This window comes from Felis catus, chromosome D2 (genome assembly GCF_018350175.1).
Source record: "Felis catus isolate Fca126 chromosome D2, F.catus_Fca126_mat1.0, whole genome shotgun sequence".
NCBI lineage: Eukaryota > Metazoa > Chordata > Mammalia > Carnivora > Felidae > Felis > Felis catus.
In genome coordinates this window covers 11,375,392-11,400,038 of record NC_058378.1, presented here as the reverse complement: position 1 = coordinate 11,400,038, position 24,647 = coordinate 11,375,392, and the positions used below count along the sequence as shown (strand labels likewise).

At 40.1% G+C, this 24,647-nt stretch overlaps 1 protein-coding gene across 9 annotated transcripts in view; it reads left to right on the top strand.

Annotated features, from left to right (window-relative positions):
- RYR2 (ryanodine receptor 2) overlaps positions 1–24,647 on the top strand; it is a 757,942-nt gene that overhangs the window by 513,095 nt on the left and 220,200 nt on the right. For all 9 annotated transcript variants that reach the window (XM_023240368.2, XM_023240367.2, XM_023240360.2 and 6 more), the window contains 6 exons: positions 336–422; positions 3,147–3,373; positions 6,711–7,515; positions 10,492–10,692; positions 17,121–17,226; positions 24,166–24,309. In XM_023240368.2, coding sequence (XP_023096136.2) covers positions 336–422; positions 3,147–3,373; positions 6,711–7,515; positions 10,492–10,692; positions 17,121–17,226; positions 24,166–24,309 — 1,570 coding nt within the window. The remainder of the gene's footprint in view (positions 1–335; positions 423–3,146; positions 3,374–6,710; positions 7,516–10,491; positions 10,693–17,120; positions 17,227–24,165; positions 24,310–24,647) is intronic.

Sequence of the window (24,647 nt, the reverse complement as noted above, 5' to 3'; positions counted from 1 at the left end):
TTGTCCCCATGCACAAAAAGCACATTCTAGAAGATCGAAAAGTACCTTCGAAAATAGACAAAAATGAAACCCGAAATGAGCCTAATTGGGCCTTTTCAGTTCTCTTTGAATAATAACATTGCCCTTCGGGGGAAACAGTACAGGCCTCCAAAAATGTTCGCATAATAATGAAATGAAATACCCTGAATATTTGTTGAAAGAGGAGATCCATCTGAAAGAACACAAAAGTGTCTGGGCCCCTTCTGTCAAGTGTTCCTTGGTCATTATAAAGAAAATATTTTTTTCTTGGTGTTCCTTCTTTGACTAATACTTCCAAATTCATTTCTTTATCTAAGGTGGAGCCAAGTACAAAGTTATTTCCTGCAGCTTTTGCCCAAGCTACAAGTCCCAATGTTTTCCAGTTTGAGCTGGGAAGAATCAAGGTAAGAAAGATTCATTGCTGGTATTCTGTTTGGGGTCTTCCTCTTAGGCAATAGCAGCTACTTCTCCTTAAATAAATTCAGTATTTTTTTTTAGCAGCAATGTTAGTGACAGAAGTGACTCTTTTAAAAAAAGGTAAGCCATGCTTGAAAGTTCTATAATTTCCTTCAGGTGGCTAGGGCCATGTTAATTTATTAGAAAGGGTTTGTGCCACAATTTAAATTACTTATTAAATATTCTGTAAGAAGAAGAACAAAAAAGGCTTTCTCTGTGGTCATCAAAAATATATTACTCAATGAAACTAGGCTTATATGGAACAAAAATGCCAAATAACATACCACTTGATTATCTGGAACTCCCAGGTGAGCTAGTAAATGGGCTTAACGACACGAAACTGGTACATTGTGGTAAGTGCTAGAATAGTGCACATATAGAATACTCCAGGAACAAATGAAGGAACAAGGTGGAGGTTGGAGGGGGATGGATCGGGTAAAGCAAAGAGAAGAGGAGACATTTAGGTTGACTCATAACTGTTGAATAAGAGATCTCAGAATACACTTAGTAGGAGAGGACATCCTAGGCCGAGGAAGGGCAAGAGAAAGCAAAAATACTTGAGTCAAAGTGCTGAAGGTTAAAGAATTCAATATGGCTGTAACAAAAGGTGACTTCCAGGATGTGGCTGGAGATTAACATTGATAGAAGGTAGACTGAAGCCAACCTGGAAAGGCCTTGAGTGCCTCTCTAAGAGGTTGGTACCTACTGTATAGGCAGTGTTGATCCCATTGGAAACTCGAAGCTGGGGACTGAGCATAAGCAAACCTGTTTTGGAAAAATACACTGGCAGTAATGTGGAGGTGGCAATGTGGAGAAGTATCTGTTCTCACAAGAATGAGAAGAGGCAGTAATGCTGAGTTATTGATGATTTGATGCCATCCGCATGGGAGATGATGAGAGCCTGAGAAGTCATGTTGGAGAGAGAGAGAGGGGTAAATGAGAAGATGTTTTAGAGGAGAAATGAATAGAATTTGACAGTGAATTGGACAGATAGTATTCGTTGATGAATTGGATTCAGGTACTCAAGGAGAATGAAGAATCAAGGATTAAATTAATTTTTTGAGTTTGGACAAACTAAGGGATGCTAAGACAACAAGCGGAAGAGCTTGTTGAAATTCAGGAAAAGGAACTGAATTGAATTTTGCTGTTGTACAAGTTGAGATGCCAGGTGCACGTCGGGGTGGAGTGCGGTGGGAGGTTTTACGGTGCTGGCTCGGTGACTTTGGACATGCTCCTTAAACTGTGTGAGCTAAATGTCTACCTTTGTAAAAGGAGATGCTCAGCAGCCACAGAAAGGCAAACATAATATGGATGAAAGGAATCCATGACTCCTGTTGCTTAGGAGGGCTTCTGACCTTGCCAGAAGAATTTGGGCAAAATGATGGACGAAGCTATACTATAGTGAATTCAAGGTTGAAAATTAGAGAAAGACAGCAAATTTGGATGAATAAATATATAGACAGAAAGATCGACTGATCGATCGATCTGGCCTCCAGCTCTTCCTCAGACTTGCCAGGCAGACTTCCTCCTTGGGTCCTTTGCATTGACTGTCCCTTCTGCATGGAAGGGACGTCACCTTCTCAGCCATACCCATTATGATCCTCCTTATTATTGCTGCCCTGCATTCTGCTTCCTCTATCCTGGGTCCCCACCATGACCTCTTTTGTCATATGCTATTTAATTTGCTTTTTGACTTTGTCTATTTTATGTTTCCAGTTAAAAAAAAAAAATGGAAGCTGGATGAGAGGAGGGGTTTTGTGTGTTTTGTTCACTCAGGGCCCAAAGCAGTATCTGGCTTTCCTCCCCGCCCTCTCCGTTATCAGAAGAGAATAGGAAGGTAGCTGGAGGATGAGATAGTCTGAAAGTACGCAGTAGACAAGACTTTATGGGAGAGGGAGACACTGAAGGTAATGGGAGAGGTGAGAGCGTTGTTTCCATATGGCCCATAACGGGCAGGCGGAGGGGGTGTCAGGGTCATGAGTGAATGAATAAGCTTCGGCCAAGTAGAGGCCTGTGTTGCCCTGAGACCAGACTGAAGGCACTAGGAAGACTGAAGGTGATCCATGCTGAAGCTGGAGCAGGGTGAAGAACAATTAGATTGTGTTAATGTCTGATGAGCTCTGTTGTCTTGTGTGATGGTGCTGTTTGTCTGTTGAGCTGTCTCCGGTGTAGAACTGGCTGCTGAAACCTGATGAACCTGACTTGTGAGTGAGGGAGCCAGTGAGTGAGCACTTGAAGGATAAGGTGGGCGACAGAGGACAGGCCAGGAGAGAGAGCCAAGTGCGTGCAACTCTTCCTGGAGTTTGGAACCGCAGACAGCCGCAGGCTTGCCGGATTTGGCGAGGGCCCAGCTTGGTAAAAAAAAAATACGCAGATTACGTGGTTCTACTTGGTTGTAGCTGCATTCTCGGCGTACCAGGGAGTGTTTGCGAAAGAAATCTAGCTCCCCAAGCCTGTTTGCCAGCCCTGAAGTTTTAGGTATGTTCTCTCAGGATGTTTTCGCCTCTTGACCTTTCAGGAGCCATTCATCCCAAGTTCTGTTATTTCTTGTATTAACGTTGTAGGACACAGAGGGTATCTCGCTTCCAGGATCTCTTTCCTGTGCAGAACTGTGGTCATTACTTTATTAACCCCACGGATTGTTACAAATTAGTTCTTTTTCTGCTCCCTAGAATGTGATGCCTCTCTCCGCGGGATTATTCAAGAGTGAGCACAAAAACCCTGTGCCACAGTGTCCCCCGCGTCTCCACGTGCAGTTTCTGTCCCACGTCCTGTGGAGCAGAATGCCCAACCAGTTCCTGAAGGTAGATGTGTCTCGAATAAGTGAGCGCCAAGGCTGGCTGGTGCAGTGTTTGGATCCTCTGCAGTTCATGTCTCTCCATATCCCGGAGGAGAACAGGTCAGCCCTGTGTGCCCTTTACCGTCTGATTAGGACCCTTTGAATTAGACCATTGGCCGGGGGCTCAGGTGTGCTGCTGGGGAAAGAAAATGAAGCTTAAAAATATCTTATTTCTGGGGCGCCTGGGTGGCTCAGTCGGTGAAATGTCCCACTTCAGCTCAGGTCATGATCTCCTGGTTCGTGAGTTCGAGCCCCGCATCAGGCTGTGTGCTGACAGCTCAAAGCCTGGAGCCTGCTTTAGATTCTGTGTGTCCCTCTCTCTCTGCCCCTTCCCTACTCATGCTCTTTCTCTCTCTCTTCCTCAAAAATAAATAAACATTAAATAAATAAGTAAATAAATAAACTCTCACTATAGATCATGAAGAGTTTGAGTCATTTTCCCAAAATGTATGAAACACAAATGCACAAAAAAGAGTCACTAGAACCAGATATGCAGGCAAGGTGAGGACAGGAAAATAACAAAGCCCAGGGCGAGACTGGCACGGGGTCACTCACACCACATCATTCTGTGTGGTTGGTAAAGTCCCACAGTGGCTTCAGGCTTCCTAGAAGCCAAAGAAAAATCTGATGAGTTCCCAAATTCAGAATAACAAAGGGATGTGCCAACTAGTGGCCGAGTAGAAGCTTTTTCTCATGCCCCAGTGACATGGCCAATAATTAATACTTAACAATTTGGCACTACATATATGTTAGTTCTCTGGTTCCTTCGTGACACATATCACTGTTCATAATTTACGTACTTTTTGGTTAAGATTTCCCTCCTCAGCTAGATGGTCAGCTCCCTTAGGGCAGGAATTGTGTCGATGTTGTTCACCATCGTATCACCAGTGCACAGTGCTTCATCCATAGTAGACCCTCTGTGTAATATTTGATGGATAAAAGAATGATACTGACTTATGAAAAATATTTCTCCATTGAGGACTGTTAAAGAGTGTAAGGTATTATATTAGCTTTTAATGCAATAACAACCCCACGTCTCAGTGGCTTGTGAACAGACGTGAATCTTTTGCTCACGTTACGTGAGGTTGTTGGTCCGCTGTAGCTCTGCTCCAGGCTGTGGTGGGCTATGAGTGCAGACTTCCTCCTTCTTACCCTGAGACCCAAATTGATGGGGCAGCTCCGATCTGGGACATACAGTTTCCACGGCCAATGGTGGATGTACAGGAGGGTTAACAGACACTTCAGGTCTCTTAGAACTTCTTTTTGCTTGTGGCAGATGTTACATTCACTCACATTTTATTTATTTTATTTATGACTTGCCTAAGCAAGTCATATAGTCAAGCCCAAGCTAAGTAGGGCAGATCAGACTACCCCATATACAGGACAGACGGAAGAAGAGGGAGCATATTTACCAACAACAGTATGGCGTGTGCTAAGGAGGTGTTATATTTTGTATTTAAACAGATAAAATAATGTCCTTGTAACAGATAGAATAACAAGTTATTTCTTTTGCTATCCTCCCAAGTAAATCCATAGCTTATTAAAGTATGAATATTGCTATAAGGAGTTGGTGTGGAAAGACAGATTAAAGTAGTTGAGGTATATGCTTTGGTTTGCCCTGACCTAAGTGTAGAGTCATGAGATGGAGACTATAGATCCTTCCAGAATTCTCTTATTCATTCATTCCAGACATATATTAGTTCTCATTGTGTCCCTGGCATTGGATACTAAATGGTGTACAAAACAGATGGGACCCTTACCTTAAAAGATTTCATGGTCTAGTCGGGAAGAGAGGTGCTTTAAAGGAAGTAACAGGGTGCCCTAAAGTGAATAATAGGAGGTGGGTTGGAAGGGGCAGTAGCTAATGTAAATTGTGGAGTCCTTAGTTGTTTTTTCTAGAAACTGGCAGTCTGAGAGGAATTAGATGGTAGGCTAAGTTGTGTTCTTCACTAAGAAGCTAGAATGCAGAGGTTCTGTGTTGCTACGGTGAACAGGTTTATATATTTTGACCATCAGCCAGGCTCATAGTCTTCTTGAGAGCCTGGAGGGCCTAGGTAAGACATGGGAATCATTGTCCGCTATACTTTGAGAGAGAAGGCCTGCTCAGTTATACCTTCCCAAGAATTGGTTGCTAGCAGCCGGGCCCCACAGTTGTGTGGTTTCCCGGAGGCCTAAGTGAGTCATCATTTGCTTTGAGTTTCCGACTCGGAATGCTTCTGATGCTGAGATTTGGGCGGTAGGGTCTGGAATAATTTTGCACCATCAAGCCACAGTGGCTTTTCGTAGAATACCTGTGACCCGGGAAGCATAGACACAGTGGATGGGCATGGACAGGATGATCAAGTATGAAGGACGGTGACAGAGCTTAACAACAAATAATCACAAGTAATTACTCAGCTTCTACTGTGTATGAGGTTAACTGCTAGACGAATATTAAGTCATATAATAACCCGTGTTCTGATGAGTTTATATTATAGTCTCACCAAGGACACTTTTCTAGATGAATGAGTCATTCCTTTTATTGTGAATATATCAAGTTTCTACTTTTAATTCTACAGTGTCACCCATGAGCAATCTTAATAATTTCAATAAATAGTGTAGAAACATTAGCACATCGAAAAGAATTACGTCCTCTTAAAATTGACTTCATTTTGAAAGGAATGGCTTTACTTTAGGCATATTCTGGCCATTTTAAGTTTTTTATGGGTTGGAAGGGCATGATACATTCTAGAAGCAAAATGGCCCAGCATAGACTCAGCTTCCCAGTAGAAACTTTGCTACGCGAAATATCACAAATAGTATTTTTTTCACAAGCCATACATGCCCCATGGAAACCAGGGCTGCACTGGTCTAAGTCTGGGGCCGTGAGGGATGTGTAAGAAGGTACATCACTTCAGAAGCATTAGTCCTCCATTCTCTTACTTCCGACTGGTCAGGCGAATCACTAATCATAGGTCAGAGACAGGGACAACTTAGCCTAAGGAAAAGGTCTCTGGCTTTCTGGGGCAGCTTAGCCACATTGGAAAAGGAGATTCAAGATTTTCTAAGGAGTGGTCAAATTCTGAAAGGAAAGGAGACACGGGTGCAGATCGAGACTCAGTGTCTACAAGAGGTGCCCCAAACCTGAGGGTGATTGATGGAGGATGAAGCAGCTTCAACCACTAGTGGTTAGAAATTTCCCACGTAAAATTGCATACAGAGGAAAACTTGTAAAATACCTAGTACTGACGGAGAAAAAAAAAATACACCATCATGAAACCTGTCATAGAAAATCGGGAACAAAAATATGTTTCCGTAACTTTTTGAAATTTATGAGGTACTTAGATCTCTCCTGTGATGCAGAGTTTTTAGAACTTTTCCCCACCTGACCTTGCTACCACTCTCCTCCTTTGTACAGATCTGTTGACATACTGGAGCTGACAGAGCAGGAAGAGCTGCTGAAATTCCACTACCACACGCTCCGGCTTTACTCCGCCGTCTGCGCCCTCGGGAACCACCGGGTGGCGCATGCGTTGTGCAGCCACGTGGACGAACCCCAGCTGCTCTACGCCATCGAGAACAAGTACATGCCCGGTTTGCTGCGGGCCGGCTACTATGACCTGCTGATTGACATCCACCTGAGCTCCTACGCCACTGCCAGGCTCATGATGAACAGTGAGTTCATCGTGCCCATGACGGAGGAGACCAAGAGCATCACCCTCTTCCCTGATGAGAACAAAAAGCATGGCCTCCCGGGGATTGGCCTCAGCACCTCCCTCAGGCCACGGATACAGTTTTCCTCCCCCAGTTTTGTGAGCATCAATAACGACTGCTACCAATACAGTCCAGAGTTCCCGCTGGACATCCTGAAGGCCAAAACCATTCAGATGCTGACAGAAGCTGTTAAAGAGGGCAGCCTGCATGCCCGGGACCCCGTGGGGGGCACCACTGAATTTCTCTTTGTACCTCTCATCAAGCTTTTCTATACTCTGCTCATCATGGGGATCTTCCACAATGAGGACTTAAAACACATCTTGCAGCTGATAGAGCCCAGTGTGTTCAAGGAAGCCGCCACTCCGGAAGAAGACACTGAGGCTCTGGAGAAAGAGCCCTCCATGGAAGACTCCAAGCCAGAAGGAGCTGGAGAAGAAGAAGCCAAAGGGGGTAAGAGGCCCAAGGAAGGACTGCTCCAAATGAAACTGCCTGAGCCAGTTAAATTGCAGGTAATCAGAAAACAAAACAAAATGAAAAAACAAACAACAACAAAATTTTTTTTAGTGAATTTCAGGGTCACTAACTATTATGGTATTGATATTTGCCTTTGTCTCTTTTCCTCTTGGTGGTGGGGGAGGGGTGTGCGTGTATTTTTGTGTTCGTGTATAATGATCGTTTTTCATAAAATTAACCAACTTCCTGTTGTGTTTTGGGATGTGCCAGTATAATTTTCTTGCATTTAGAATGGAATTCATGAACGGGGCGCCTGGGTGTCTCAGTCAGTTAAGCGTCCGACTTCAGCTCAGGTCATAATCTCACGGTTTGTGGGTTCCAGCCCCGCACTGGGCTCTATGCTGACATCTCAGAGCCTGGAGCCTGCTTTGGATTCTGTGTCTCCCTCTCTCTCTCTTTCTCTGTCTGTCTGTCTCTCTCTCTCTCAAAAATAAATAAGCATTTAAAAAAAATTAGAATGCGGGGCGCCTGGGTGGCTCAGTCGGTTAAGCGTCCGACTTCAGCTCAGGTCATGATCTCGTGGTCTGTGAGTTCAGGCCCCGCGTCGGGCTCTGTGCTGACAGCTCAGGGAGCCTGTTTCAGATTCTGTGTCTCCCTCTCTCTCTCTGACCCTCCCCCGTTCATGATCTGTCTCTCCTCTGTCTCAAAAATAAATAAACGTTAAAAAAATAAATTAAAAAAAAATTAGAATGGAATTCATGAATTTTCCAATGGTGTCAGTTGACAATAGTTGATAAGAAATACATTTAGTGATTTGGGTGTGTGTGTCTAGCACTTTTTCTCCTCCTCTTCGTTAGCAATTTCTCTTTTATTTCTGCAGATGCATTCCACCAACTGTTTGTTGGAACGCCTGAAACAGAAGGGACCCCTTACCCCCTTCCTACCCTGCCCCCACTCTCACTAGCCATAGAACACTTTGTTACCAGTAGGTGTGCCCATTCTCACACAGCAAGATTTTGCTTCCTGCATGTATGTTTCTAAGGAATTAAAGACATTGCCTGTTTCTTGTGCTTATCAAGATGTCTGAAAGATCCTTTCTTAACATGTCTTCAGTCCGTAAGAGTCCATTTGATGTTTGCATCTTTGACAGGCTCTTTTACTTTTCATTCCTCAGTCAACATTGATTGAGGTCTTCCTTTGAGCCAGACGTGTGGTTCTGGGTGGAGGAAAAACTTGCCAGCTGTACCTTCCAGACATTCACAGTCTCTAAGGGAAATATACATGTATTTATCTATTTCTGTTAAAATATTTTATTGATAATTGCATTAAATGATCTGAAGGAAAAGAATGAATTACTAGAAAAGAAAATCTCAACTGGATTACCGTGAGAAAGGTGAGGGAGTCCTCTGTGAGATGGTGACTTTTAATTGGAGTTCAGATGGATGAGCTGGAGTCCAGTAGATGTAAAGAAGGAGTAGGAAGAGTGTTCTAGGAGCTTTTAGCACAGAGCACAACAAAGGTTCTGAGGCAGAAAAAGGCCATTTAACCCAATTAGCTAAGGAAAGAGGGTGAGATAGGCAGGAGGCAGGTAACATAGAATCCAGGCATTTGACAGACTTTAGATGTTATTCGGAGTTCATTTAAAACCATTAAATAATTTTAACTTTTTTAAATGTTTATTTATTTTGAGAGAGAGAGAGAGAGAGAGAGAGAGCATGAGCAGGGGAGGGGCAGAGAGAGAGGGAGACAGAGAATCAGAAGCAGGCTCCAGGCTCTGAGCCGTCAGCACAGAGCCCGACGCCGGGCTTGAACCCGCGAGGGAGATCATGACCTGAGCTGAAGTTGAATGCTCAACCGACTGAGCTACCCAGGCGGCCCAACCATTGAATATTTTTAACAAGGGAATTTGATTCTAAAAATCTAATTGTAGCTGCTGTGATGAAAACTGATAAGGAGAAGAGCTAGTCCTCCAGAGTCCACTCAGTCGAGAGGCTGTCACGCTGGTCCAGACCCAAGGGGACGGGGCTTGCACTGGGGTGGGGTGAAGGAGATGAAGAGGGGAGTGGATGCTAGGGCTACCTCAGAGCTGGCATTGGCAGAAATGCCCCTGTTGTGGTTTTAAAGTTCCCTTTAACACTGCTTTGTATTTATATCACAGTTGGTATTAAGTATATTTAAATGCTTTCCGAAACATGGGCAGAGCGTTCTCTTGTAGGCATATTTCTACCAACATATTCTCTCAGTTAAAAATCCTTTTAGCTGAGGTGCCTGGGTGGCTAGTTGGTTAAGCATCTGACTTTGGGTTTCATCTCAGGTCTTGATCTTGCAGTTTATGTGTTCAAGCCCCGTGTCGGGCTTCACACAGCGTAGAGCCTGCTTGGGATTCCCTGTCTCTCTCCCTCTCTCTCCGTCCTTACCTTGCTTGTGCCGTCTTTCTCTTTCTCTCAAAATAAATAAATGCGCTTAAATCCTTTTGACTTCCGGTTGGAGAATACCCAACTCGGCATTTAATGAATGAACAGTGAAACCACTTCGTTAATTTACATGCAGAGTCTGGAGGTGCAGAGTTCTAGAATTAGTATAGGAGCTCAATAATGTCCTCAGGAAGCCAGCTCTTAATATTTTCCTGTGCTCCTCAGTCTGCGGTTTTCATCCTAAAGTGAAACAATCATGTCACTCATCACCCAGTTAAACCCAATTTGAAAAGAGAGTGTTCTAGTCTGTTATTATTGGTGTGAAATCTTTCCCACGAGACTCCTCACTGAGTTCGCCTTATATATCTCATTTGCCATAGCCCCGGTAGCTGCCGAGGAGGCCAGGGCAGTAAGTGTCCACCAACGGGGCATGCATTTACCCTTTTAAGCTTAGAAAAATTGTAGGTTTTATCCCCTGGGACCAAGCACAGTGCTGCCTGCACAGAATCAGAATTCTGTTCATAGAAGGGTTGATACTAAGCGTGTCTGCCACAGGTACACATTAACTACTTAAGATTCCTGACTTCACCCCTGATGTCTTGTTCGTCATCTTTTCAGATGTGTCTGCTGCTCCAGTACCTCTGTGACTGCCAGGTCCGACACCGGATAGAAGCCATCGTGGCCTTTTCAGATGACTTTGTAGCCAAGCTCCAAGACAATCAGCGCTTCCGTTACAATGAAGTTATGCAAGCTTTAAACATGTCGGCCGCGCTCACTGCCAGGAAGACAAAGGAATTTCGGTCCCCACCTCAGGAACAGGTACAAGAATGAAATGGAAATTCTTCCCTTTTTACTTTGGGCTTTAGTTCATTCAGGATCCATACATCGTGAAATTACAGTATAAATTACAAGTGTTTTTTTTTTTTTTTCCCCTGTTCTCCTTAAACTGGCCAAGTGGATTTAGTAATTCTTAGTTTCACCAAAGGAAAAGAAAAATCTTCTCAGTTTAAACAAATGAGAGGTTTATTGAAAGGTATCACGTGTACCATAGACTCTTCGAGGAGACCTGTGTGCCAGACTCTGAAGTTCTACATGTAGAGACGGTACCCAGGGGCGCCTGGGGGGCTCAGTCGGTTAAGTGTCTGACTTCGACTCAGGTCGTGAGGTCACAGTGGGTTTGAGCCTCACGTCGGGCTCCGTGCTGACAGCTCAGAGCCTGGAGCCTGCCTCGGATTCTGTGTCTCCCTCTCTCTCTGCTCACACTCTGTCTCTCTCTCAAAAATAAGTAAACATTAAAAAATTAATTAAAAAAAGAAACCATATCCAACCACAAGTGGATCTTCTTTGGCTGACCTGGCACCACCCAGTGAAAAAGAACCCTTCACTTCTGTGACTCAATGTCAGACCTTTTCTGTTTGGTCTCTCCTGAAAGACCAAATGTCACTACTGCTGCCAGGCTTGCTGAGAGATTGATCACCGGTTTATGATATCCAAACCCAGATCTGCCTAGGTACAGCAGAATCAAGGGCACGTGCCTGAACTAAACAATTAGCTGGTCTAGAATCTACTTCCAGATGGGATGCACACTATCTTCAGTATCTTACCCTGACCTTTTCTCTATGTATCAAGATATTTCCAAATGAAAATGTTTGTGGACTAATTGAAGAATTTATGTTTTCTCACCAGAATGCAGTTTCTTTGAGGGAAGGGACATGGAATTTTGTTTATTGCCACAAATAGCATTTATGGAGCAGAAAACAAGACCAGGCTCCCCCAAATCCACTCCATTCGTTAAACCGCTATCGGGAGCTCCTGCTTCTAGAAAAACGGAGTACGTGTGCCTTTCCCTGTTCTTCTGAGTACAACTGTCACCCTGGAAATTACATAAAAGACAACATACAAAGACTCTGAAAGATAGAAAACAGGAGACTGACTATGGAACTTGGGACTTGAGAAACAACATGGTGGCGAGTCCCCTGGATTTTCTTTTCCTCTCATCTATGCCAGACTTGGAGCTAAAGAAGCTGGCAACCCAGAAATGCTGATGGGCACCGACAGGAAAAGCCCCGACAAAAGCCTTCTTTGTCCAGCCAGAAGACCAAGAAAACCATCTCTCTAGCAAAACTGAAAGCTTTTAGGTACTAACCGTACTACATCAGCCAAACACCAGTCCAAACTGCCCCACCCAGCGAAGACTGAGTGGGAGCCTAGCCTGTCACCCTCATCAGGCTGTAATGAGGTGCCCCGGCTGGAACTGTGAGGAGCTGAGACTTTTCCCAGCTGGGTGGTAATGAGGCTTGCGTCTTCCACAGTGTCAGGAGAGGCTAGGGAGGGAGAAGTACCAAGGCACTCTTGCCCTTTCCAGCCGGGGTTGTGTGGGTACAGGTCTAGGGGGAACTGGTCTCCCAAACTGCCCAGTGGGAATAAGACCTTTCCTCAAGTGCTCGTGGAGGCCGAGTGGGGAAATGGTCTTCCGCTCCCACCTGGAAGTAACAAGGAACAGGGCAGGTTAAACTCTTCTCCTGCTAGCTACTGTCAGAAGAAGCCGGAAATTTAAGATCGAGAAGTCTCATAGTACCAAAATGCCCAGGTTTCAGTTTAAAAAAAAAAAAAAAAATCACTCATCATATCAAGAACCAAGAGAACCTTGAATGAAAAAAGACAATCACTAGATACCAACTCGGATGATCTCCAGCTCATGAAGATTTCAGTTTCTCTGACAAGGCTTTTAAAGCAGCCATCATAAAGCTTCCAAATGGGAAAAAAAGAAAAAAAAGAAAGAAAAAAAAAGTCTTCACAAAGAAAGAAACGTAGGAACAAGAACCAAATGGAAATTTTAGAAATGAAAAATAGCCAAAATAAAGAAACCTTTAATGGATACACTGAACAGCAGAAAGGAGACAGAGAAAAGAATCATTGAACTAAAGAGGGAATAATAAGAATCACCTACCCAGTCTGAAGAACAGAAAACAAACTGGAAAAGAAAATAAAGCTTTAAGAACCAGTGAAAATACAACAAAACATCAAACGTTCGTGACACTGGAGTCCTAGGAATAGGAGAAAGAGGGGGAACTGAAAAAAAAAAAAAAAACCTTGGAAAAGATAAAAGTTGAAACTTTTCAAGTTTGGCAAAAGATACAAAGAAAAAGACTCAAGGGGCACCTGGGTGGCCCAGCTGGTTACGTGTCTGACTCTTGATTTCAGCTCAGGTTGTGGTTTCAAGTTTGTGAGTTTGTGAGTTCAAGCCTTGAGTCGGGCTCTGTGCTGTCAGCGCGGAGCCTGCTTGGGATTCTCTCTCTCCATCTCTCTCTGCCCATCCCCCACTATTTGTCTTTCTCAAAAATAAATAAAGAAACTTATAAAAAGAGAGAGAGAGAGACTCAAGAAGCTGAATAAACCCTAAACAGAATACCCGAAGATATCTAAATCAAGATATACCATAGTCCAACTTCTGAAAACAAGAGACACAGAAAAAAATCTCACAAGCAGTGAGAAAGAAATGACACTTAGAGGGAAGAAACAATGTGAGTGACCAAGATTTCAGACCACAAATCACGTAGGCCAGATGGAGGCAGCACACTGGTTTTCAACTGAAAAAAAGACTGAAAACCCAGAACTCTATAGGCAATGAAAATATCCTTCAGGAATGCAGGGGAAATTAAGACATTCTCAAATGGAGGGAAAGAATGAGATTTGGACTACAGCAGGCCAACCCTGAAGGAAAGCCTAAATGAAGTCCTTTAAATGGAGAGAAAATGACAATACAAGAAAATTTGGAAAATCAGGAATGAAGAAAGAACAATGGAAGGTGTTAAAATAGGAATAAATACAATGTATCTTCCCTTTTCTTTTGGGTTCTCTGTTTTTAAAATTTTTTTTCATGTTTGTTTATTTATTTTTTTTATTTAGTTTGAGAGACAGACAGACATGAGCCGGGGAGGGGCAGAGAGAGAGGGAGACACAGAATCTGAAGCAGGTTCCAGGCTCCGAGCTGTCAGCCCAGAGCCCGACATGGGGCCCGAATCCAAGAACTGTGAGATTATGACCTGAGCTGAAGTTGGACGCTTAACTGACTGAGCCACCCAGGCCCCCCAAGTTTCTCTCTCTCTTTTTTAAAATGTTTATTTTTGAGAGAGAGAGAGAGAGAGAGGGGGAAACAGAGGATCTGAAGTAGGCCCTGCGCTGACAGTACAGAGCCTGATGAGGGGCTCAGACTCGCAAACTATGAGATCATGACCTGAGCCAAAACCAAAAGTTGGACGCTTAACCAACTGAGCCACCCAGGCGCCCCTCCTTTTGAGTTTTCTAGATTATATTTGATGGATGAAGCAAAAATGATAAAGCTCTCTGCTGTGTTCTAGATGTATTTATAGGTAATATTTAAGACATTTGTATTTTAAATGAAGGAGGATAAGGGGTATAAAAGGGAGATGAGTTTTCTGTGCTTCAAACTGGTAAAATGTTGATGCCAGTAGGCTGTGATGAATTATGTACGTATATTGTTATATCCAGAGCAACCACTAAAAAAAACTATGCATAGAGATATACTAAAAAAAATGCCAGGGATAATTCAAAACGAGATCCTAAAAATAGTTCAAGGAACCCACAGCAAGTTGGGAAAAATAAAGCAGAACAAACAAAAAACATGAAATTACAGACTTAAGTCATATCAATAAAGGCTTGAACATTACTCCAATTAAAAGAGATTGGCCGAGTGGATTATATAAAACTTGGCCTAACCATCTGCTGTTAGGTTACGTCTATGAGATGTTTCTCTGATGAGGTATTTCTAGGAGCAGTTTGTATCACATAGAATGATGTAGATAGGTTGAAAGTGAAAGGTTGAAAAAAGATATATTATGAAACACTGAAAGAAAGTAAGAGTGACTCTATCAGAGTAAAGAAATTACCAGAGGCAGACAGGAACATTACACAATGCTGTAAGAACCTACCAAGAAGGCAAATGCACAGGTACTGCCTACAGCCGAAAAATATGTGAAGTCCACACAGAACCGAAAGGAGAAGTAGATAAATACACAATGATAGTTGGAGACCTCAGCACTCCTCTTTCAGTAATCGATAGAAAAGCTAGGCAAAAGTCAGCAAGAACATAGGAAAACGCGACTCTGTCATCACCAAACAGGGTCTTTGGATATTTGTATAACACTCCACCCAACAACATCATACATATTTTTTTTTCAAGTGTCCATGAAACATTCTCAAAGATGGGCTGTATGCTGGGCCTTAAACAGCCTAAACGGATTTAAAAGCGTTTAAATTTTTTCAAACAGAGTCTTTTTCCTGACCACGGTAGAGTCAACTTAGAAATCAATAAAAGACAGAAAACAGAAAAATCTCCAAATACTTGGAAACTAAACAACACAATTGTAAATAACTCATAGTGTAAGGAGGAAGTCTTAAGGAAAATTTAAAAATCATTCAACTGAGGGGCGCCTGGGTGGCTCCGTTGGTTAAGTGTCTGACTTCGGCTCAGGTCATGATCTCGCAGTTCATGAGTTGGGCTCTGTGCTGACAGCTCAGAGTCTGGAGCCTGCTTGGGATTCTGTGTATCCCCTCTTTCTCTGACCCTCCCCCTCTCTCTCTCTCTCTCTCTCTCTCTCTCTCAGATAAATAATAAAACATTAAAAAAATGTTTAAATCAATGAACTGAAAAAAATGAAAGTAATCACATATCAAAATTTGTGAGAACAGCTAACACAGTGCTGAGAGGATAATTTATGACATTAAATATTTACATTTAAAAAGAGAAAAACACTCAGTAATCTCAGTTGACCTCACAAGCATTTGGGAAAAAAAAAAAAAGAGTAGGGGTGCCTGTGTGGTTCAGTTGGTTGAGTGTCCGACTTTGGCTCAGGTCATGATCCTGTGGTTCGTGAGTTTGAGCCCCACGTCGGGCTGACTCCAGTTCAGAGCCTGGAGCCTGCTTCAGATTCTGGGTCTCCCTCTCTCTCTCCCCTTCCCCCAACACCCTCTCAAAAATAAATAAACATTAAATTTTTTTTTAAAAAGAGTGAAATAAACCCAAAGCAAGCAGAAGGAAGGCAATAACATAGAGGCAGAAATCAATGAAAATGAAAACAGGACAACAATTGAAAAAAAAATTAATGAATCCAAAAACTGGTTATTTAAAAATATCAACAAAATCTACAAAACACTGAAAAGACTGACAAAGGTAAAAGACACAAATTATCAGAAATGAAATGAGGGATCACTACAGACCCTGAGGACATCAGAAGGATCATATAGGAATATATGCATGCATTCTGTGTGATTCCATTTATGTAACGTTCTTGAAATGACAATAATACAGAAATGGATAACAGTCAATTAGTGATTGACAGGAATAAAGGATGAGGAGCAAATAGGAGGGATGTGGATGTGGTTATAATGGTATAGCAGGAAGGATCCTTGAGGTGCTAGAATTGTTCTCTATCTTAACTATCAATGTCAGTCTCCTGGTTGTGATTCTGTACTACTGTTTGGTAAGATGCTACCTTTGGGGGGATTGAGTAAAGGGTATATGTTATCTCTTTGCGTTATTTCTTAAAATAGCATAGGAATCTACAGTTCTCTCAAAATAAAAGTTAAACAAAAAATTCATGTAAAAAATTCTAAAAAGAAAACAGTTGTTTCTTCGGGGGAATTTGTGAAACAGCAACATTCCTTTCTTTTCTTCATTCAGAAGTGTAACAGTTCTATGTCTGAAGCTAAAACCAATTGAGGATTGTTTCTTGAATTTGGTTAATTGAACTATTAATGTTATTAAAAAGCAAGTTTTCCATTATATTACTTTTCTATCGTAGTTACAATTTTTTTGCCTTTGCTACTATATCCTTCTCAAAAAGAATTCTTTAAAATATTCAGTAAAGTTTAGAAATTAGCTAGAAAAAAGGAAATCTAGGAAAAGCACAATAAAATATTTTTAAAAATAACATTTAGATTTTAGTTGATTTAAGAACCCTAAGTATACAAGGGTCTAACATATTGTGGATTTGAAAAAGAGGAAGCAAATTATATAATTATGTTGCAACAAGCGAGGCTTTGAATAGTTCTATTTATTTTGTGGTATTTGTTATACTGAGTGATAATGACTTTTCATCTTTTGGACTGCAGTTTATGAATATTCAAAGATTGAACATCTTTGGTGTTTATGATCTTTGCTGTGTCTTTCCTGATTTCACTTTTCTTTTACTCTTGTTCTTCCTCTTGTTTGTCCAAACTTTCAGATCAATATGCTTCTCAATTTTAAGGATGACAAAAGTGAATGTCCATGTCCTGAAGAAATCCGAGACCAGCTCTTAGATTTTCACGAAGATTTGATGACACATTGTGGTAATGTCTTCTTGACTTACAACTCTTTTTTAAATGTGTTATTGATTGATTAATTGATAATTGACATACCACCACTATATAATTTTAGAATATACGGTGTGATGGTTTGATTTGCATACCTTATGAAATGATTGCCATAATAGGTTCTGCTAAGCTTCCATCTTCTCATATAGATGCATTAAAATTTTATAAGGAAGAATAATGGCAAAATTTTTTTTCCTTGTGATGAAAACTCTTAGGATTTACCTTCTTAACAATTTTCCTGTATTTCATAAAGCAGGGTTAGCTATAGTCATCAAGCTGTACAGTACTTATTTAACCTATAACTGGGAGTTTGTACCTTTTGACCAGTTTCCTTCAATTCCTCTCTCCCCACTCCCCACTTCTGATAACAAGTCTGCTTTCTTTTTCTCTGAGTTTGTTGTTTGCTTATGTGTTTGTTTTGGTTTTTAGGTTTTATACATAAGTGAGATCATACAATATTTCTCTTTTTCTGTCTGGCTTATTTCTCTTAGCATAATGCCTTCATGTTCTGTCTTTGTTATCACAGATGGCAGTATTTCCCAGTTTTCTGGCTAAATAATATTCCGTAGTATGTATATACCACAACTTCTTTATCCATTCATTTCCAGATGGACACTTACATTGTTTCCATGTCTTGGCTATCGTAAACAATGCTCCTATGAGCATGGAGGTGCAGATTCCTTTTCCAAATTAGTGTTTTTGTTTCATTTGGATATGTTTTAAGAAGTGGGTTACTGGATCATATGGTAGTTCTATTTTTAAAATTTTGTGAGGATCCTCTATACTGGTTTCCACAATAGCTGTACCAATTTACAATTCATCAGCAGTGTGCAAGGTGTTCTTTTCTCCACATGCTCACCAGCATTTTGTTAATCTTTCGCCTTTTCAATGGTGGCCATTCTAATAGGTGTGAGGTGCTTTGCTACCTGATTATGGTTTTGATTTACTTCTCTCTAATGACCAGTGATGATGTTGAGCATCTTTTCATGTACCATTTGGCCTTTCATATGTCTTTTTTGGAGCTGAAGAAACGTCTATTCAAGTCCTTTACCCATTTTTTAATTGAGTTGGTTTTTTTGTTTTGTTTTGTTTTGTTTGCTATTGAGTTATAGAAGTTCTTTATATGTTTTGGGTATCAACTCCTTGTCAGATATATAGTTTGAAAACATTTTTCCCCATTCTGTAGGTTGTCTTTTCACTTGGTTAGTAGTTAACTTGATGTAGTTCCATGTGTGTATTTTTGATATTGTTGCTTGTGGTTTAGGTGTGGTTAGGTGTTATATCCAAAAAAATTATTACCAAGACCCATATCAAGGAGCTTTGTTGCTATGTTTTTTTTCTAGAAGTTTCATGATTTGGGGTCAAACATTTAAGTCTTTAATCCATTTGTAGTTAATTTTCATGAGTGATTAAGATATGGGTCCAGTTTCATTCTTTTAAATGTGAATATCTGATTTTCCCAGCACCATTTATTTTTCTCCATTGGGTATTCTTGGCAACCCTGTCAACTAACAGTAAACCATGTACGCTTGGGTTTATTTCCAGGCTCTCGATTCTTTTCCATTTATCTCTTTGTTCATTTTTATGCCAGTTCCATGCTGTTTTGATGACTCCAGTGAAATCAGGAAGTGTGATACTTCTTGATTTACCCTTCTTTCTCAGAATTTCTTTGGCTATTGGAGGATTTTGTGATTTCATATAAATTTTAGAAAGGTTTTTTCTACTTCTGTAAAAAATGCCTTTGAAATCTTGGGAGGGATTGCATTGAATCTAAGATGGCTTCTGATAATATTACCATTTCAACAATATTCTTCCAAGTCCATTAACAGAAGATACCTTGCCAGTATTTGTGCCTTCTTCTTTTCACCAATGTATTGTAATTTTCAGCATAGAAATCTTTTGCCTCCTTAGTTAAACCTCTTCCTGAGTATTTTATTGTTCTTGATGCTATTGTAAATGGGAATGATTTTTTTTAATTTCTTTTTCAAAAATTTCATTTTCGGTTTATAGAAATAGTACATATTGTTGTCCTGCAACTTTAGTGAATTCATTGATTAGATCAAACAGTTTTTTTGGTTGAATTTTTAGGATTTTCTATATAAAAATCATGTTGTCTGCAAATAGAAACCATTTCATTTATTCCTTTACAATTCATGTACCCGTTATTTCTTTTTCTTCCCTAATTGTTCTAGCTAGGACTTTCAGTACTGTGATGAATAGGAATGGTGAGAGTGGGTAACTTTGTTCTGTTCCTAATCTTAGAGAGAACATTTTTAATATTTAACCATTGAGAAATAAAAGCTATGGGTTTGTCATATTGGCCTTTGTTATGTTGAGATATATTTCTTCTGTGCCTAATTTGTTAAGAGTTTTTATCATGAATGCATGTTAAATTTGGTTGAGTGTTCTTTCCAACGTGCCTACAGAAATGATCATATGATTCTTTTCTTTCATTCTATTATTGTGGTGTATCATATCACGTTGATTGTTTTGCATATGTTGAACTATCCTTGAAGCCCAGGGATAAATCATGCTTGATCATGGAGAATGGTCCTTTAAATATGCTGTTGAATTCAATTTCCTGGTATTGAGAAATTTTGCATCTCTATTTGTCAGGGATAATGTCTTGTGGCTTTCTTTTCTGGTAGTGTTCTTTGCAGTTTTGGTGTCAGGATAATGCTGGCCTAGTAAAATGAGTTTGGGAGTGTTTCCTCCTTTTTGATTTCTTTGGAAGAGTTTAAGAATTGCTGTTAATTCTTCTTTAAATGTTTGGTAAAATTCACCAGTAAAGCCTTTCTTCATTGTGAGATATTTGAGTACGGATTCATTTTCCTTAAATTGCTCTATTCAGAGTTTCCATTTCTGTCTTGGTAAGGTGTATGTTTCTAAGAACTTTTCCATTTCTTCTAGGTTGTCCACTTTGTTTGCTTATAATCTTCATCGTAACCTTTTATAATCTTTAGAATTTCTGTGGTATCTTTTTCATTTTTTCATTTACAGTGTCTCCTTTATCATTTATTTTGTTGTTAACTTTAGTCCTGTTTCCTCCCCCCGGCCTTGGTTAGTCTACCTAAACGTTTGCCAATTTTGTTGGGTTTTTTTAAAGAAATAACTTTTATTTTGGTTAATCTTTTCTATTGTTTTTTTATCTATACGTCATTTATTTCTGCTCTAATCTTTAATATTTCCTTTCTTCTGCTAACTTTAGGCTCTGTTCATTCCTCTTTTTCTCGTTCCTTAAGGTTACACTTTGGTTTATTTGGGATCTTTCTTGCTTCTTAATGTAAGCACTTATGTATCGCTATGAACTTCCCTCATAGAACTGCTTTAGTTGCCCCCATAAATTCTGGCATGTTGTGTTTCCAGTTTTATTTGTCTCATTAAATTTATTTCCCCTTTAACTTATTCTTAGATTCATTGGTTATTCAAGAGAATGCTGTTTAATTTCCCTGTGTTCATGAATTTTCCAGGTTTCCCCCTGTCATTGATTTCTGATTTCATGCCTTGTGGTCAGAGAAGATAACCAGTATAATCAGCCCTCTTGAATTTACTAAGACTTGTTTTATGGCCTAGCACGTATTCTATCCTAGAAAATGTTCCATGTGCACTTGAGAAGAATGTGTATTCTGCTGTTGTTTAGTAGGATGTTTTCTATATGTCCTCTAGGTCATTTGATCTGTACTGTTGTTAAAATCCACGCTTTCCTTATTGATTCTGTCCTGGATGATCTAGTCATTGTAGAGAGTGGGGTATTAAAGTCCCCACCTATTATTGTATTACTCCTTATTTCCCCATTTAGTTTTGTTTTTGTTTTTGTTTTTGTTTTTTACCTTTTCCTTTATACATTTAAGTACTCCAGTGTTGGGTGCATAAATATTTATAGTTGTTATATCTTATTGATGTATTGACCTCTTTATCATTATATAATGACCCTCTTTGCCTCATTTTACCATTTTTAGTTTAAAGTCTCTTCTGGGGCACCTGGGTGGTGCAGTCGGTTAAGCGTCCGACTTCAGCCAGGTCACGATCTCGCGGTCCGTGAGTTCGAGCCCCACGTCAGGCTCTGGGCTGATGGCTCGGAGCCTGGAGCCTGTTTCCGATTCTGTGTCTCCCTCTCTCTCTGCCCCTCCCCCGTTCATGCTCTGTCTCTCTCTGTCCCAAAAATAAATAAAAAACGTTGAAAAAAAAATTTAAAAAAAAAATAAAGTCTCTTTTATCTGATGAATGTATAGCTTCCTGTGGTATTTTATTTTGGTTTGATTATGTTTTGGTGGGAGTTGTTGGTTTTTTTAAATTATTATTATTATTATTATTATTATTATTGTTATGTTTAGTTATTTGCTTGAAATGCCATTTTTCATCCCTTCACTCTTGGTCTTTGTCTTTAAGGCTAAAGTAAATCTCTTATGGGCAGCATATGGTTGGATCTTGTTTTTATTCAGCTATTCTGGGTCTTTTGGTTGGAGAATTTTATACATTTACATTTAAAGTAATTATATTGCAAATAAGGACTTACTATTTCATTATTTTTTTTGGGTTGTTTTGTAAATCAACTTTTCCTTTTTATTTATCCTGCTGTATTTTGTGTTTTTGTGTTGATATCTTTTGTTATGAGTATGCTTGCCTTTTTTCTTGTGTTCTTTTGTATAATTATTATAAAATTTTCCCTTGTGGTTACCATGAGGTTTATGTAAAATACCGTAAAGTTATAACAACATATTTTAATTCATTAAAAAAAGCTAATTTTAAAGAAGAATCATGAGTTATGCATCACTATTACCTTACTGTAAAATCTCATTTTGATTATATGCTTACCATTACTGGTAAGATTTATGCTACCTTTTTGTGTTTTTATGATCTTAATTAGAGTTTTTTGACTTCCATTCAAAGAACTCCCTCTGACATTCCCTATAAGGCAGATTTGGTGGTAATGAACTTCCTTAGCTTTTGTTTATTGGGGAAAGTGTCTATCCCTCCTCTTTTTCTGAAGGACAGTGTTGCTGGGTATGGAATTCTTGGCCGATAGTTATTTTCTTTCAGTGTTTTGAATAAGTGGTCCCATTCTCTCCTGTCCTGACAAGTTTCTGATGAGAAATTTGCCAGTGTTCTTATGGGAGATCCCTTTTACATAACTTCTCTCTTTTGCTGCTTTTAAAATTCTTTTCTTGCCTTTGCTTTTTGACATTTTAATCATAATCTGTCTCAGTGTAGCCTTCTACAAGTTCAACACCTTTGGGGTCTTTTGGGCCACATGGATCTGCATGTCCATTTCTCTCCCCATTTGGGAAGTTTTCAGCCATTATTTAAATATACTTTCTGGCCCTTGTGCTTTCTCCTTTTGGAATTCCCACAGTGTGAATATTGTTTCTTTCCATTTTGTCCCATAAATCTCATAGGTTTTCTTCAGACTGCATGATTTCAATTGACCTATTCTTCAGGTTTTTGATTCTTCTTCTGCATGTTGAGTCTACTTTTGAAACTCTCAGTCAAATTCTTCAGTTACTGTATTTTTCAACTCTAGGATTTCTGTTTATTCGTTTTAAATGATTACTGTTTCCTTGTCAAACTTCTTGTTTTGAACTGTTTTCGTAATTTTGTTGAGCCATCAATGTGTGTTTTTCATACACATGTACTGATACCAAAGTTAATATAAATGTAAATAGGCTCAGAAATACACATGATGCCTGTTAGGAGTCCATATAAGAATACTTACTATGCCAAAATGGTTAACTGACCCTGTGTGGGAAGTCATAAAAAGTAGAGAGATCACAAAGGCTTTAGTACTAAGCAGGAGATAACCAACATCTTATTTTTATTTTTTCTCTTTTCTTCAGTGGCAGGGAATGGGAAGGGGGGGATTGGGACATGTAACCAGATGCTTCTGGCAAAGAGATGAGAGTTAGGTTGATTTAGTCTAAAGATATTTGATCACAAATAGTTGTATTTTAAACCAGTTGTGGGGCACTTTTTAGGACTGGCCTAAGAAATGTGGCACATATATTTTGAAATTAATTAATGCTTAAGGAAATCCTTTGTTAAGTTATATGTCAGTAGCCCAAATCTATTAAGGGAGCTTTCCCCACCTTTCATTCTAAGAACTTTTAAAATAGAATTGACTTGTTCTCAACATGTGGTGCTTTTTCCCTTTAAGCAGTGATACGAACAAACTGTCCCAGTGAAAGAGAATCAATTAGTCATTTATTAGTCATTTGTTAAGTGATATATAGCACCAGTGGCATTATTTTTATTTTAGTTTAGTGAAGAGAATACAAGCATCACCTTGCATATTAATTTAACTTATGAATGAAGAAGACTAAATGAGTGCCAGAAAAGTTATACTATATATCTGTTATAAGTAAAGGGATGCTCTAAAATGATAGGATTATTGCTTAAGACATAAAGCATTTCACTGGGTTAGGATAGCTAATTATGCCTACCATCTTTTCTCTCAATTTGTTAAAATACCACTGTGATTTTTAGAGGTAATTGAGGTGGCTGACAGTTCAGGAGACTTTTTTGGGAGGGCAAAGCTGTAAGTTTGTGCAGATAGCACCTGAAGTCAGACATGCCTGAGGGTCAGCCTACGGGTCAGACTAAATAGCAGAATTGATCTGGACTCTTAAGAGTGTTTTTTTTGTTCTCTGTCTCATTTTATAATTTGTCTCAGCTGCTAATAGCCCTGGGCCCATTGGAACAGGAGAAAAAGAGAAAGGAGGACGTAGAGGCCAGTGTGTGGATTTTACCTGAGAGCTAGTGAAAGAGTGCTTAACTCTGTCTTGTCAAATGTTCTTGACGTGACAGCATTGCTTTAAGCTATGCGTCGATAAGTTGCAAAACCAGAGCATTTTTCTCCTAAATGCATTTCTTTCAAACACGTTTTTCTTTTCTTCGTTCTCTTTGCTTTTCTCACACCAGGAATTGAGCTGGATGAAGATGGGTCTCTTGATGGAAACAGTGACTTAACAATTAGAGGACGCCTGCTGTCCTTGGTAGAAAAGGTGACATACCTGAAGAAGAAACAAGCCGAAAAACCAGTTGAGAGTGGCTCCAAGAAGTCCTGTAAGCAGTATGGAAGGAAACTGGCAAAGCAACCCAACTGCTGACATTTATTTCTCCTTTGAGCTAACATCATACTAGATGATCCAGTGAGAAAATTGAGTTTGCAGCTTCTCAGAATCAGATTCTTTTTCTTAAAGTTTATTTACTAATTTTGAGAGGAAGAGAGAGACAGAGAGCAGGGGAGGGGCAGAGAGAAGGACAGATGATCTGGAGCAGGCTCCAGGATAACAGCAGAGAACCCAATGCGGGGCTCGAACTCACGAACCGTGAGATCATGACCTGAGCTGATCTGAGCTGAAGTCGGGTGCCTTAACCGACTGAGCCACCCGGGCACTGCT